A 17,120-nucleotide genomic window follows, 5' to 3' on the forward strand; every position below is an offset into this window, starting at 1 on the left:
GCCTAATGGTGTTATTGACACATCCAGCCTCACATTTAGGCAGCAAAAATATGTGTCTCCCTTTTGCCAATCCAAATCCAGCAAGACTTTCTTTAGCCAGAAGCTGCAGAATAGGCTGAAAGGGGCTGGAAAAGTAAGCAGGTCAAATAAAATAATGTTTTACATCAAAAAACCTTTTCCTTTTCTTGATGGGATTTTTAGGTGCCTTTGCAATGTAGGGCATTTGATCTGGGTGTCTATTCAAAATGGTGCTGTAGGGGTCTGCAAGAAATCTGGAGAGGGGCTTTTGACAAGGGCCTGTAGTGACAGGACAAGGGGGAATGGCTTTAACGTGCCACGGGGGAGATTGAGATGAGACATTATGAAGAAGTGAGGGTGCTGAGGTGCTGGCACAGGGTGCCCAGAGAAGCTGTGGCTGCCCCATCCCTGGCAGTGTTCAAGGCCACGTTGGACACAGGGGCTTGGAGCAACCTGCTCTAGTGGAAGGTGTCCCTGCCCGTGGCAGTGGGTTAGAACTGGATGAGCTTTAAGGTCCCTTCTAACCAGAATCAGCCTGGGACTGCATAATCCTAAGCAGGGGTCCTGCACATTGCCGCAACATGTTCATGTTTTATTTGGTTTTTAACAGCAGTGCTTCTCAGGACCTGGTGCAATGTTACTCAGAATGCCTGCGAAAATCCTAATTGTCTGGAGGGAAAAAGGCTTCTGAAACATCTCTCATTAGCATACACAGCCCCACTTTGCTCCAGCAATTACCAGGCCTGGGCACAGAAGGCTGAGCTTTCTGTCAAAGCTTTAAACTTCTCTCTTCGGTGCCCAGCCCTGAAATCAAATGATTTCCTATTTAGGTGCCTCTGGAATGCTTATAAATATCTTATAAGTTCTTTACACCAAAACTAATGGGCAGACAACTTGTCAAATATGGTGGCAATGAAATATTACATGAGTTACCAGCTGCAGTACCCTCCTGTTAGAGTTCATGAGTAAATGCAGTGCCATCTTTCATCCAGAAACATCATTTGTCATATTACGTTCCTGCTAGTTTTCCTCCTAACCCCTAGATAGATGGCTTATTTAGAGAAACCCAAGCTATTGATGGCAGCAAATTGAATTATTCATATGTGAGCATAAAAGAATACATCTGAGCACTCTCTTAAAACCTTTTTTCTTTTTTCCCAGTGATGTACGTCTGAAACAGTTTCTGAAAATGAAATAAATAGAATGTTCTGGGGGGTGAAAGAAGAAAGGAAACATAGTGCTTTTAAGTTAAACCTGCCTTCTTTTTTTCCCCATACAAATTGCTGGATGCTGCTGTGAAACTCATCCCTGGGACATGAGCATGAAAGTGCGAAGAGAGAAGGTGGCTCCTAAGCCATGTTCTCTTCCATCTAACCCCTCTTCTCAACATTCCAGAGCACCTACTGGTCATGTCTCTTCTGCAAGATGAAGAGGCAGCCCTGGAGTTGTTCATGCGTGTCAAGCCCCACAACATACCTGATTTTTCTCAGTGCTTCCAGCTTGCACAGGCTTGGATGATCCTGTATTGTGCTGATAAGACCTGAGCTTCTGTAGCTTCAGCAACCCCTGGGAGCAGGTATCCAGAAAACATGTTTGGACATTCCCCTGGGGACCCGAGCATGGTGGGGTTCCCCTTCCAGAGAGCTCTGCAGCATGGGTGAAGAGGCAGGCTAGTGCAGGTCTTGCATGCTTCAGGTACTTGCCTGTATGGCCATTTCCCTTCAGGGTCTTACACCTTACATGAATGAATTCACTTGTTACTGCAGGTGGGAAAACAATATTTTCTCCATTCTGTGCCTTGGGAACCGAAGAAAATGGTGCAATAAATCATGGAATCATCATAGGATGGTTTGGGTTGGAAGGGACCTTAAAGCTCATCTAGTTCTAACCCCCTGCCATGGGCAGAGACACCTTCCACTAGAGCAGGTTGCTCCAAGCCCCTGTGTCCAACCTGGCATTGAACACAGCTACAGCTTCTCTGGGCACCCTGTGCCAGGCCACATCTAGGGAAGTGTTGTGGATCTGTGAACATAATTCTGCTTTCTTTCCTCCTGTGGGACATGCTCAGAAGAACACAGAATACCTCTTACACAACAGTTGTGGGTGCTGAGGGAGTGCAACGGATGAACTGCAAAATGTCCAAGTTTATGTCATGTCCTGTTGCTGCTGTCAGAGGCAGAGCATGAGGCTCAATGGGCCACTGGTCTGACCCCAGAGACACTCTTTATGTCCCTGGATTCCTTCACAGATACATTATTAACCAGTTATGAGAGTGATTACACTTCATTTGTGCTTGATTTATTTTTCTCCCTTGAAGGAGAAGCCAGTGGAGTCTGGAGATACTGAGCCCTGCCAAGGGATATTAACCTTTATTAGCCAGCCCTAGGTGAAGGGAGCAATGGCTGAGAAGTCACATTCAGCAGTCTCCAAGTGCCCTCCTATGAATCCTGTTATAGCAGCCAGGACCCAGAGTGATTCCCTTTCCTATCAGCACTTCCCTGAGCTTTCAAACTGATGCCAGGCAGTGACGTCCCTGAGCTATAGGCAGACTGGCTGTGGGTGTCAAGAAAACATCCCAAGGCAGATATTCAAAATCCAGGGGACAGGAGGAAGAATGGTCTTGGATAGTTGTATCCAGGGGTTTTTTGCCCCTGGTACATTTTGGTTTTGCAAAGTTATATATGAAAAGATTTCCAAGCAAGTAGAGACCTCTGTGAGCCCATTCTGCAAGGCTGGCTGCCCAACTGACAGGGCAATTTAGGCTGGGAGTTGGGAAAACAAGAGGAGCTTGACCAGGTCAGGGTTAGTGGATAATGCATCATTTAAAGACCTTTAAAACTGAAAGGGAGCAACTGCAAAACTCAAAATAGTAAAAAGAAATAAACAAATAGGGAAAATAGAATAAATAAATAATACATCACCAAGACAAAGAATGGAGAGGGACTTTTTACAAGGGCATTTAGGGACAGGACAAGGGGGAATGGCTTTAACCTGACAGAGGGGAGATTGAGATGAGACATTAGGAAGAAGTTCTTCCCTGTGAGGGTGCTGAGGCCCTGGCACAGGGTGCCCAGAGAAGCTGTGGCTGCCCCATCCCTGGCAGTGGTCAAGGCCACGTTGGACCCAGGGGCTTTGCGCAACCCGGTCCCTGCCCATGGCAGGGGGTTGGGACTGGATGAGCTTTAAGGTGCCTTCAACCCAAACCAGCCTGTGATTCTGGCGGGTTTTAGAGACATCACCACTTCAGTAAGTATCAGCCAGATGCTGCACACCTACGCAGTAAGTGTGTTGAGGCAGAGCAGTGATAAACAGCAGCCGTTGGTGGGAGAGCTACCACCACCCAGCTCGCTGCCTTCAACTTCTGCTGCATTTCAGTGAACTCACACTGCTTGCAGTAAGAGCAAAAGGATGCACAGTGCTGGTCAGAACAGGGTTATCATGTTTAACTGCATTACTGAAACAGGCATTTTGTGGGGGGAAACAGAGCACATATTATCTTACAGTCACATCATGCGCTGGTCTCTGTCCAAATCAGACCACTGGACCATCTGGATTTGAAGCAGATCCCACAGGGCCAGACCAGAAATTAGTTTTGTATGCAGTGTGTGCGTGTTGCTGAATTGGTTGCTTTGAAGGAAAAAAGGAGTAATACCAAATGGGCTGTTTCCTGAATATCTATCAAAGGTTACTGGCAGCAGTGGTTCATAGCAGACCTTGTTGTCTGACTTCTCCAGCGTGCCTGGCGTTTTAATACTGTAAGGGACAATGTGGCCATCAAGTCCAGCCTCTGGTATGTCACAGGCAGCCCACGGGAGGCTGTCTGCAGAGCCTCTGTGCACTCATCATGTCTGGATTGAGGTAAAGCGTGTAGGTTTTAGGGATTGCTAGCCTCGATTTAAGAAAGGGCTTCATGTAATAGAAAATCCATTACAACTGCAGAAAAGTGTTCATCACCATCTCTGTTAAAAATCTGCACCTTGTGTCTGCTCTTCATCTCTTCTGCTTTCAGCTGCTGGGGTTTCTGCTGCTTTTCTGCCAAATGAAACAGCTGTCTCTGATCAGAAATTATCTACTCGTGCAGGCACTTACAGACTGTGGTGAAATTGCGTCTTAAATTTATCTTACAAGTGAGGTTGGCTTCTCTTCTTTCTTCTTGTATAGATTTCTTCTGTGGTGTGATGCATGTACCTGCCTTCTGATTCCTGATTTTTCAACATGGGAAATGGCGGTACCAGACCTGGACCCATGATGTGCATGTCTGTAGTACTGTACCTTTCCTTCCCTCTCCGCGGATCACATTTGTTTCTCCTGTGGTGCATCACAGAGGGGGTTTATTTTCAACTTGCTTTTCACTGAACACTCTGCTCTAGTGGTCCTTCTCATGCAATACAGCCCAAAGTGCACACCCCACATTCAGTACTGTGTACACAGAGCCTTGCCTCTGTGCCAGGTCTTCTGCTCCCAAGCCATGGTTCTTTCAGGAATGGGGTGTCTACATGATTCAGTATCCCATATTAAATGTCCTCTTCTCTCTCTCCTCTATTCTGCAATTTGCAGAGGAAGCATTGCTATCAACTGGAGGAGCCAGTGAAATTCATGGACTAAAATCCATCAATGTTTGAGCTTCATTCTACCAGTCTTCAGTGTGACCACATTTCTGGTTATGTTCAAGGCTGACTTCTTGCTCAGGTCATTTGGGACGCATCGGAAGCAGCCCGCTTGAATACAGAGGTCAAGATTTCCTGTTGAGTTGTCTAGCACCCAAATTCCAGCTGCTGCAAAATCCCATGCGCTCTGGGAATAGACACCTTCCTTCTCCCAACAAAGCTCATTTCTCCTCTTCATCCTTTGTCACATCTACAGTTCCTGCAGAAATGCACTTTATGTCCTGCCCACCCCGCCTGTGCCTAGTGCATTTTAGGTCTGCAGAGCTGTGCACCATGGAGAAATCTGTGTAAATAAGACAGTCAAAGGGCTTGTGCGGGGCTATTCCAGCTGGGTCATGCAATGAAAGCCTGAAACCTTCGATGGTGTCACCTAGTCCTCTGGTGAAAAAGGCCATTGTCTTCAGGTCCTTCTTCCACTTTACCTGGGGAGAATAGGAGGGATGGGACCTGATGGGAAAGGGAAAGGGAAAAAAGAAAGAGGGAGAGAAAGGAAAGGGCTGCTTGTTTTCTTTGTCATTCACTGTAATCAACATTAATCTGGGCAGGGTGCTGTGTGCTTTCTGCAGGAATTTATGCTCTGGGGAGAGGTCCTCTGGACCCTCATCTCCTGATAATTCCAGTCGTGCCTGAGGTCCTGAGGTCACCTCTTCATTGTAACAGACATGAAAAGGCTTGTGGTTAAACTGAGGCAGAGATTGTTTTATCTTGTGCTGTCTTCTCAGCTGAACTCCAGTTGTGTTGGTGAGGGATGTGAAGCAGCAGTCAGGAAGGATGAGGAGGGTTGTGGTTGTGATAACAGCTTTTGCTAGAAAGGATCCATTGGAAGCAGGAAATCCCTGCTGTGTTCTCAGTAATTTAGAGATATGTCATGTGTGCTGCAGGGCCATGGGCACAGAAAGGTGTTCTCACAGCAGCATCTCACACGAGCTGCAGAGACCACAGCTCACCTGGCCAGGGAGAGGACTGTGCATCTACTCAAGGTTGCATCCTTCCCGTTACAGCACAAAGATGTGTCTCAAAGTCAGAACCTGATTTGCAGCAGAAAGGAGCTGCGTTCTGTAGATACTCTCTGTGTGTCGTGCAATTCCAGTGGAATCTGCTGGAGCCAGTTACTGTGTCTGAAAAGGGGTGAATCCCTCCACATCCTGAAGAGACCCTCAGCTGCTGCTGCTGCTGTTTCTTGCCACCCTGTGACACTGCTCCTGTCTATTGTCACTTACATGACTGCAGCTGCATCAGGATGTATTTTGCCTTGTTTCATCTTAAGCATTTTCTAGCATCAAGAAGATAGTGATATTGTCTGACTGACAGGTTAGAGGAGTTCTGTTCAAAGAGGAGAGCTAGACTGTGTTTTTACCAGCTCAGTAAAAAGCCTGGAGTAACTGGAATTCATTAGGAGAGTAATTCTGAGGGATCTTTGCTCTAGCAATGACCAGAGTATCTCAGCCAGGAAAGGGATGCTTTTTGCCATGTATTTTTTTGAATGGTTACACAAGTTCTCTTTTGATTGCGTGTTGTTTGGTTGGGTGATGCACTGGATGTACACCACTAAAAAGTAACACCTAATGGTCTGATATTTCAGATTGCTTAAACTCATCCAGCTTCCTATTAAATAAAGAAAAACTTTGTCTGTTCGGTCTTGCTCACCACCCAAACCTTACAAGTTCATTAGCTATGCTATTCCCTAATTTCTGCTAGTTAAAAGCTTTCAGACAGGTTAGTGATATCATGATGTAATTGTGAAAAGTTCCATGTAAATTTATAAAGAGACTGTTAAACATGAAAGGAACATATTGGTGATTATGCAGGATTAGTCATCTAACCCAAACTGACTGTAACTGGTGAAAGTAAGTCTGATTTCTCAGAGGACCCTCTAATGTCCAGCTCCTCTGGTGTCATAGAATCCCAGACTGGTTTGGTTTGGAAGGGACCTTAAAGCTCATCCAGTTCCAATCCCCTGCCACAGGCAGGGACACCTTCCACTAAAGCAGGTTGCTCCAAGCCGTGTCCAACCTGGCCTTGAACACTGCCAGGGATGGGGCAGCCACAGCTTCCTTGCGTTAAAGTGCAGCTCTTCCATAAGCAGGAACAAAGGGAAGACAGCCAATGATGTAGCCAAATTGTCAAAAGCTTCCCAATGTCAGAAAGGTTTCTGGATAGGGAAGATGTCCCAGTAAGCTCAGGATTTGGCATCATGTTGTAAGAGAGAGAACATGTCAAGTTCATGCAATAGTGATGGAGGCTGTGACACAGTCGAATGAGGCCTCTCTTGATGTTGAGAAATTGCCCTAGCATGACCGGGGAGATGATCACAGCCTTGGCCCATGGCAGAGGAGTGATAGTGATACCATTAACCAGCACCTCTGTATTTCTCTCTCCCTTGCTATTCCAGAGCGATTACTCAAGTGACACCGAAAGTGAAGACAATTTCCTGATGATGCCACCAAGAGATCACCTCGGCCTCACTGTGTTCTCCATGCTCTGCTGCTTCTGGCCATTGGGGATTGCTGCCTTTTACCTGTCTCATGAGGTAAAGTTAAAACGTTTCCTGGTAACTCAGAGTTTTACATCCATCACCCCACACCAGCAAGGGAACTTCACCAAATCCCAAATGTGGGGCAAGACATTCACTCTCCAGGGCAGTGGGGGGTAGTTAGGAGGGTAGTGTTTTCCTCACCTTGGTATGTCTCTGTGATAGTGGTGGTTGTCTTGTGAGATACTTTGCTGAGGGAGGAATCTACAAAATATTTTAGGTTTTAGTTGATGATGATCAGGTTGTATGATCTCTAGCTGTGGATTTTCTGTGGACATGACTTTTAAGTGGAAAACACCTTCACTATCTCAAACACTTGGACTTCCTATTGGGGAAACTGATCTATTGGTTCCTGAACTGCTCATCTGGAAAAGCAAACCAGGTAATATCCTTCCAGGAGCAGAAAAGTAATTTCTGTTCTGCAGACGCGAATTTACTTTCCAGGAACCATTTCCTTTCCCCCTGTAAAATTGCTCAGCCTCTTCTCCTAGTCCAAGTTAATATGGAAATATCTTTTACCAGAGAAGTGACAGTGGTTTGGTTTGTTTCCTTCGTGAGATGGGCTTGCAGGTTTCCAGCCTGTGCCTAACTAGCAATCACCTCCTGCCCCATCATTTGTTCTGAAAAGTATGTCTTCAGAAGTGCCTGCAGAGTAATTACTGAGTTTCCCAGCATGGCAGATAATGTAATGTGACAGAAAAGGAGTCACACTGGAAGTCCCATCAGTGACTGCAAGGGAACATTCACTTATATTTCTATCTACCGGTGATAGAAATGCCTGTTGCCAACTACAGTCTGTACTCCACAGCACCAAAATCATTCACCCTCTTGTCTGTCTTTCTAACCTGTCTGCTCTAAACATTTAATAGCACTGGCTGTTTGTCAGGCAAGAGCAGACACTTCAGATATGAAGAATACTAGTCTCCAATACCAAAGAAAGAGACACAGCACCACTATTTCTTGCTTTAAATGGTGTCTGTCATTGAACATGGAAGCCTCTGAGAAAACTAAAGTTTGTCCAGTGGAAAATTACAAGTTTCCTTGTTTGAGTGCTATTGATTTCTCAAGTTTGGGTTGCCTGATGGCCATGAAAGTGGAAAGTAAAGCATCATGGTCATGTCTTCTCACACACGTGTACTAGGCAGGATTTTTCACCAGTGCTGCAACCAAGGAAGGGTTGAGAGTTTGTCACCACCAGAAAACACCATTAGCAGTGCATTTGCTCTGTGCTGGGGAGAACAGTGTGCTCATTCGTGTTTTGTGGTAGCATTCCTTCAGGAGGCCTGGGGGTTGCTTTATGAAATGCAGTGGAAACACAGCATAGTCCAATAAATGCAAAATGAACAATGTAATTAAGTACTTCAAAGCAGTATGGATGAGAAGCTGAGAGGTGGTGTAGAAGAACAGGGCATCCCCATTAACTGTGAACTGATTCCAGGGGCCAGCATGAGTCCATAAGACAGAAGCATAGGGAAAGTGAAAAAGGCCATGTGTAGGCAGGGAAAGATGATGATATTGTGCTGAAGGATCTAGGCACTGGAAAATGGAAACTTGAGTGTTGTTTAGTTTAGCATAATCACAGAATCATTAGGGTTGGAAGGGACTGATGGAGAAGAGCTGAATGTAGCTGCCTAAAATTAGGAGCTGTCAGCAAGGTGCTTTGCTTTTGTTAGATTGAGAGAGAATAAACTAATCTTTGTTAGTTGACCCCTTGGATGCACCAGGACAAGCTGTGGCTAAATCCAGCCAGGAGGAAGGACTGTTTCTGACGAATTGTAACTTCTGATTATTGCTTTAGGTTGGAAGGAGAAATCTTTTCATCTCTCCCCACTAAAAATGCTGGTGATGATAACAACACCACTATAATACATTTTCCTTTGCTCCTGTCTCTCCTCTTAGCTCTGTCCACAACAGCTGAATTAGCTGAGAACTCATTTCCCAAATCTTTTGCAGAAAGATGGTCAAGTCCCTTCTTGTTCAAGTCCATCATGGGCGCATCAGTCTGTCCTTCCCTGCCTGTCTTCCCCTCCAGCAGGTCCATCACAGCCTTGAGAAACCAGGAGCCTTCACTGAAACTGACTCTTCCGCAAAACCCCAGCTCCAACAAATTGGCATTTTCCAGTGGAAAAATGAAACTAAAATTAAGGTCAAAACCTTTTATGGCCCTTAGTGACATGGTTTAGTGGTGGCCTTGGCAGTGCTGGGGGAACGGTTGGACTTGATGATCATAAGGCCTTTTCCAGCCCACCTGATTCTAGGATTCTATGATGCAGCTGTGCAGGGTCTGCCTGCATGGTGGAAATAAAGATGTGCATCAGCTGAGCCAGCAGGGAGGAGCAGTGGATTCAGAAATGCACTCTATGAAAGCAAAACTAGTTCCTTTCCATTGGATATCTGATTTTCACAAGTGGGGCATTGCCTGCGAATCTTGCAATGCCAAGTTTTATTTTTTTAACTTCTTTATATTGACAGAGGGAGATTGAGATGAGACATTGGGAAGAAGTTCTTTACTGTGAGGGTGCTGAGGCCCTGGCACAGGGTGCCCAGAGAAGCTGTGGCTGCACCATCCCTGGCAGTGGTCAAGGCCAGGTTGGACACAGGGGCTTGGAGCAACCTGCTCTAGTGGAAGGTGTCCCTGCCCATGGCAGGGGGTTGGAGCTGGAAGAGCTTCAAGGTCTCTTCCAACCCGAACCAGTCTGGGATTCTATGATTCTGTGCAACCTCCATGGAGCTGTGTCTGGCTGGCATAGACATACACCTGAAAAATCCCACTGGACACTTCTCAGCATTCATAGATTCTCAAATAGCCTCCAAACCTGCTTTCCTCACTGGCAGCATGTGAGACCTGCCAGGGACAGACCAGAGTCCAAGCACACGAGAGCAAGCACATCCCATCTGCTGCACTTACTCCATGGTGTAATTACCTCCTTCATACTGTGATTGAGGCATGCATGGCTCTGTAATTATTTCCACATCCCATGGACTGCTGGAGTGGGCACAACTCCAAATGCCAATGCTTGGATTGGCTTTAAAGAAAAGTGGGGACTGCATACTGGTAAAAGGCTTTTCTTAATTTCCATCCGGATACGAGGCATACATGACCAGGCAGAGGAGGAGCTTGTCTTTCTTCATGATAACTTATGGAACATTCAGAGGTTTTCACTCCAGTTTTCAGAGAGGCTTTGAAAAAGCTGGTTTTTGACATGTTTCAGTGGTCATCGGGGAGAAGAAAGAAATAATGTTTGTCCCTCCACTCTGAGGGAGGAGACAGTATGAGCTTAACCTTTATCAGAGACCAGAGATCATGTGCTCAGCATACATGAATGTATTTCTCTTTCTTTGCTTTTCTTCATCAGATTTTGACTAGCCACTACTGAAAAGGACGGGGAAATAACAGCCATTTGCTGTCTGTTATTCATTAGAAATGCGTCTCACAGTCCCCATCTGAACAGGGAAAACCATGAGACAGGGTGGCAGTGTGGTGTGCCACACTCAACCAAACTGCCTGCTGGCACTGGTAAGACCTTTATCAGCCCACCCTGTTTTGTTTTTCCTCTCTGCCCCACTTTTCTCCATCAGAAAACAGGATTTCATAGCTTGTAAAGAAGTTGACACCTACAACCAAGAGCCTATGTTTGTACTGGTGATGCTGCATCCCTTTGTACCTGAGATGAAAAGGCACAGGCAAAACCAAAAGCCTGGAGTATTTTTCTTTACTTGTTTTATGTGCGTTATCAGGCTGAACTGTACACTTGCAGGTTGTGCTGCTCAGCATTGCTGAAGTGATGCTAGCAAAACAGACAGTGGGCTTTTGCATTTTCCAAAGAGGCTGTTGATTTTTCAGCACCGCATCCTTTCTTGGACTAAGTGCTTGTACAAAAGAGCTGGCTGTCAAAAGAAGATGAGCTTTAACCTCCTTAAATATAACAGAAAAAAGTCCTTTTTTTTTTTTTTTTTGATGTCTCGGACCAGGATACTGATCACACAGTCCCTGAGTTGAAGCTGGATGGTCACTTTGGGTCACACAGCTTGGATGTAGGGTACTGGAGGTTTCAGGGGCTACTCAGCTCTGTCTCTGCTGCCAGTCATGCAGAGCTTTGAGCTGGCTATGCTGATCACTTGAAAAGCAAATCTCTGAGTTCTTTGGCTCTGTGTGTGCTCGTGAGTGCAGGCACCCTTCTGATGAAGCTTTGCAGTCCTTGAGCTGTAAAAGTGATGAATAAAACCTCCAGACAATTAAACCCTCTTGGGTCAGGAATGAGTCAAAATAAGTCAGAATGAGTTCCTCCTCACGTGGAGCTGCTAAGGACTTTTGAGGCAGAAAGCATCCCAGCAGAGCTCTGTGCCAGTGTCTTGCTGAGATAGCGGAAGGGTGACAGTATGGCTACTGTCCTTGCATGAGAACCCCAGCCCTGCAAGGTCCCCCACTCACTGGGCTGTGTCGCAGTTGTAGTTGTAAGGTAGATGGCAGACACCATGACTTATGCACTCCTCTGAGCTGGCTTCAGTCTTAATAGCTGGTGAATGTAGATTCTGCACAGTTAGTGTTTACTATTGCTGGGGGCTGGAACTAGACTCTAACCATTCTATGATTTCTTGACATGCCAACTCTTCAGCTGGTGGGAATTGCTCCCCCTCCACTCGCTTGTGTTGGAAGATCTGGTTTTGCCAACTGTCTTACGGAGGAGGGGACTAGGTCAGGGACTTGCACAAAGGGGCAGGTCTCACAACAAATGCTGGGGCAGTCCATGCTGGCATGACACCACCCCTAGTTGCCTATATGGCTCTCAGACCCGCATGTCACAGGGCTTAGCTTCTCACTGGGACAAGCTGTATGCTCTGGTATCTTAAGAAAGTGCTGAGTTCTTCCAGCCACATTTGCAAACACAGGAATAGCTGTGTCTAGCATGTTAGATTTTAGGTTTGAAATTTGGCAAGAGATTGAAACCATTGAGAACAAGGTTTTATACAGGAAACATGGAGTGAACATTGCTTGCAAACTGCTCATACAGGTCTGCTTGCAAACTGTCTCTGTATGAGTGCATATGTGCACATTCCTGAAAAAAAGGATCATCGCATGACACAATAATTTTAGCTACCACAAGACAGCTGTCTTATAGTTACATATGGCTCTTCAGACAGACATTTCTTGTGCTTTGACTTGTATCTATACTCCAGCCTCAGTCAGAGGGGCAGAGCCTGTGCTGATCACTTCTAGCTGACAGCTTTGACTCCTTGCCTGCCTCGTCCACTCAAAGACAGGGACAAGGGCTGCGTGCATGTGGCCCAGGCATCCTAGGCATGACTGATGCTAACCTGACCATGCATGTCTGTTAGAGGTAGAGTCTGTTAGAGGTAGAGTCTGTTAGAGGAAAATACAGCAGCCCAAGGTGGGTGAAGATGCTGCTGCTGCTCCATGCCTGCAGGTCCAACCAGCAGCAAGGCTTGGAAGTGCATTCCAGCAGGCACACACACACAGAGCACACATGTAGACCATATATTTACATGGATACATAGCTGGCCATATAGACCACAGAAAGACACTCAGAGCACTCGACAAATGCAAACAGCACCAGCAGCCTCATCCTGCTCTTCTCTGTCTAAGCAGGACGGAGGTCCACTAGTGAGAATATCTATCCATCTATCTATACATATATAGGTATGCACACGCACATCAGTGCATTGTGGATCCCTCCAGTAGCTAGGCTCAGTAGTGAGGCTGGGGATTGCTCAGACTTTGGGAGGAGGGCATCAAGGAGAGGGAAATATGCTCTGTTGGATGGGGAGACTGAGAGTGGGAGAGAGGCTGTGATGGCCAGAGTTAATTTAGGAGCACAGCATGGGATGAGCATGGCATGGGATGGATAGGGTCAGCTTACTCCTCCAGTAGGTCTTGCTTGAAGAATCCTTGTTATGAAGGATTAAATGTAATATTGCATGAATGCTGCAAGGGGCTTTCTCTGCCACTGTGGCTCACATGTGGGCATGTTCATGAAGGGGGTGGTTGCAGCTATGGGTGGTAAATAAATTGGTATGATAACCTCTGTCCTAACTAGGACAACTCTGTGAGGGGCTGACACCAAGCGACACCAGGTGTGTCTGTGCAGGTTCAGAGTGAAAGGCAATGCTCAGAGGATAATGCCCCAGACCAGCACAGCCCTTAGGGCATGCAGAGCATGCAGAGATGGCAGATTGGCTGGGCAGAGGATGGTAGTGAATACTGAACAGTACAGTCTGTGCCAGCATAAAATAACGTGGCTGCTGTTCTCAACAGAGAGAAATTACCTGCTGAGATAGCCAGGAACATATGTTACTGTGTGAGAGTGCTAGATTTCTTGTTCTTGGAAAAGCAGCTCTGAAATGGATGTCCCTGGCCCCTGATTAGGGACATTTGGGTGACATGTCTTGGCTTTGCAAGAAGCTTATCACACGGTTCAGTACGTTCAGGGTTTGCAACTTTTGCCCCTTTCAGAGCGGAGGGAAAGCCGATTCCTGGATGAAGTGGCAGAGGGTGTCTCATGTCCCTTTAACTCCCCAGGGTCTGCCTCAGATGGTGATGCTAAATCTGAAGTGGTAGTGACAGGAAAAAGAGGAATGGCTTAAACTGACAGAGGAGAGACTGAGATGAGACATTAGGAAGAAGTTCTTCCCTGTGAGGGTGCTGAGGCGCTGGCACAGGGTGCCCAGAGAAGCTGTGGCTGCCCCATCCCTGGCAGTGTTCAAGGCCAGGTTGGACACAGGGGCTTGGAGCAACCTGCTCTAGTGGAAGGTGTCCCTGCCCATGGCAGGGGGTTGGAACTGGATGAGCTTTAAGGTTCCTTCCAACCCAAACCAGTCTATGACTGACTCTGTGACGTGGGGTTTATTAACTACCAGCACCTCTAATTCTCTGCTTTCCAGGTGGGAGCTGGCTCCCAGCCAGTGGGTTGAGTGTGGGTAAACTTTGCTGACACCAGCTTTTCTCTTCAGGGCAGATGTCTCCTGAGAAGAGAGATGTTTGTGCATGCAAGAAAATGTCCATTTGCAGTGAGTTGTGTTTCAGCAGCTGCTAATTTCAGTACCCTGTAGGTGAGGTCTTGGGCCAGAGAACTTTGTAAGTGTCTTGTATAAATTTCTCTTCACTCCTCTTTGTCCTTTTGATCTTGTGGTCACATTTCCAAATCACAAACTCCAGCTACAAAAGGAGATTAGATTAATGAATGGCCTGATTGCTTTAGCCCTTAAGCTAATTTTAAATAATTGGAAAGGTAGCTGGCAAATAACATTCCTGTGAGAGTTTAATTCATTATGCAGGTGTTTAATTATAAGGAAGTTTTGGGACAGAAGAGAGACCAACTTAAAATGTTTGAGGAGATGAGGGGTCTCTCTTATTAGCAAGAACATGCTGCACAACTGCAAAGTTTGCACATGATTTGTTCTGTGCTGGATATTTATGCTGAGCCAGCCAGAGCCCAGACACATACCGATATAGTTGTTCTCCAAGTGTATAAAACATTATTCCTTCCTGGCATCCTCTTTTCATGCTGCTGTTACTTTTTGTTGCTCATCTATTGGCTCACTATTTCACAGGCTCATGAGACAGTGAGCATTGTTTCAGTGCAGAATAATGCCCCTTCGACAGGTTACATGCATGCCTGCCATAAGCTTGGTGTGTCTGTAGTACTCACAGAGTCACCCATGCTTCTAGACCAGAGGCAAAACCAGGGGACATGAGTTTGCACCTACCTAGTAGGTTGCCCTGCTGAAAGAGGCATGAGAAAGGCAGAGACCTATTGCAGGTCTGGGAATGGATCATGGTTCCCTCATTCTGGCCACCCCAGTGTCTGCTTCAGTTGTGAGAAAAGCCAGAAAGCTTTAGATGCTGTCTCAGGATCTTGGTGACATTATGATGCTCTTCACATCCAAGGTGGTAAATGATCTCCCTTGAATTCTCCTATGGCAAGAAGAACAGAGTGTATGTCTGGAGTGGTTCTTTGGGTGCTGTTCATAAATAGACCTTTCTTTCATCTGGCACTGTAGCATACACCCTTTTGCAAAACAAAAGCAAGCAAAAGGAGGCAACCATATGTGAAGCTTAATGTATGCAATAGTAAGTGAATGGATATTTTCAACAGCAAAGGCTTAAGGTTAACCTTTTATTAGTCTGCAAAAGACTCAGGTATTTTTTTCGTCCTCTAAGAGATTAACATCATGTACCAGAGATCCAGGGCTATACTGTAATCTTGAATATACAGCTTGCTATTTCTCAGCAGCTGTTCTGGCAAGGGATACTGAATTACTACTTGGTGTGGATGCACAGCAAACTGAACTGGTCATTTCTGATTATAATCCACATATCTCTTTCAAATGGGCCACAGAAAAACACTTTGAAGACCTGAGTCTAGCGACCTAGGCATGCAAAAGTGCCTGCCAGCCCATTGTAACTCCTCATTGAATTGTCTGACTTCCCAGCAGCAAGAAAGAGTGAAAGGTTTTATATATTTATTTTGGGATGAACAACAAGAACCAGCTGAAAAGGAAGGGACTAGGGCCTACCTGCTGCTGTGCAGTTTGTGTCTAAAACCGGGCACTGCATGTTCACGAGTAGTAACTATGCTCTTCGGCCTGGAATAAATACTGGATTAACCATCATATCCTCAGCAAGGACCCACTGCAAGGCAGAACAATAAAATCAGAGAATCCCAGACTGGTTTGGGGTGGAAGAGACCTTAAAGCTCATCCAGTTCCAGTCCCCTGCCATGGGCAGGGACCCCTTCCACTAGAGCAGGTTGCTCCAAGCCCCTGTGTCCAACCTGGCCTTGAACACTGCCAGGGATGGGGCAGCCACAGCTTCTCTGGGCACCCTGTGCCAGCGCCTCAGCACCCTCACAGGGAAGAACTTCTTCCTAATGTCTCATCTTAGTCTCCCCTCTGTCCGGTTAAAGCCATTCCCCCTTGTCCTATCCCTACAGGCCCTTGTCAAAAGCCCCTCTCCAGATTTCTTGTCACCCCTTTAGGTAGTGGAAAGTACTGGAACCTTGTAGGGGACCCACCTGTTGTTTAAACTGATAAAATATCTGAGACAGGAAGGGAGGACACTCTCTGTTTTCAGCATGCACCCCTACAACAGTTAAGCACTGAGGTTTTCCTCCAGGGCAAATGGCTGTTCCAGTAGGGAGCCTACAGACTTCCCCACTGAGTGCAAGGGTTTCTTCAAGTGAGCACTGAACCAGACAAAGGGATCTTACCATGGGACCCTGGAAGGTAACACAGTGAAATCAAGCTTCTGCTGCTAGTGGCAGTGTCCAGGGGGCCTCTGAAAAGTCAAGCTCTGTGCCAGCCAAAAAGCCTGAGATCCAACAAGACCGACAAGAAATAATCCTATACTGTTAAAGTAGATGGAGAGGTTGCACTTTTTTCCCATGACCCTGGGCAAAATACTGAGCCCTGCAGAAGCAGCTTCCCTGCGGCAGCCACTGTCTGGGGCTTATAGGGGCACACGGATATATCAGTGCTCTCCTCTTTCAACAGCTCTGGCAAAGATCTGTAACAGTTGTGACTCAACCTCCTACCAGTCTCTGTGGTACCCTGTTTCCAGCCCTTGTTTCATTTGTGCCTTAAATGGTTGAAATCTTTCTCTAAGAAGTGAAAGGTTAGTTAATTATCTAATATTATTGCATTGTACCCAAACACTGTTTCCTAATCTAAACAACAGCATTTGCTGATGCTTTGCCTCCAGCTGTATCCACAGAGGTAGGCAGGACATTAAATTCACCCATCAAGACACATGATGTACTGTTGGTAATAAAACCAATGTAGTATTTTATGTGCTTGGGAGGGAAACACCATTTTTTTCATATTGTGACAGTCCCCAGTGCCAGTTTAGTATTAAAATACACTCATTACGGGGCACCATGAGCAAG

The 17,120-nt window shown here is 46.2% G+C and overlaps 1 protein-coding gene across 1 annotated transcript in view; it reads left to right on the forward strand.

Annotated features, from left to right (window-relative positions):
• Nucleotides 1-17,120, forward strand: part of SYNDIG1 (synapse differentiation inducing 1) — a 47,556-nt gene that overhangs the window by 1,789 nt on the left and 28,647 nt on the right. The window contains exon 2 of the mRNA XM_010017630.1: nt 7,078-7,215. Coding sequence (XP_010015932.1) covers nt 7,078-7,215 — 138 coding nt within the window. The remainder of the gene's footprint in view (nt 1-7,077; nt 7,216-17,120) is intronic.

Source organism: Nestor notabilis, unplaced genomic scaffold (genome assembly GCF_000696875.1).
Source record: "Nestor notabilis isolate BGI_N333 unplaced genomic scaffold, ASM69687v1 scaffold5617, whole genome shotgun sequence".
NCBI lineage: Eukaryota > Metazoa > Chordata > Aves > Psittaciformes > Psittacidae > Nestor > Nestor notabilis.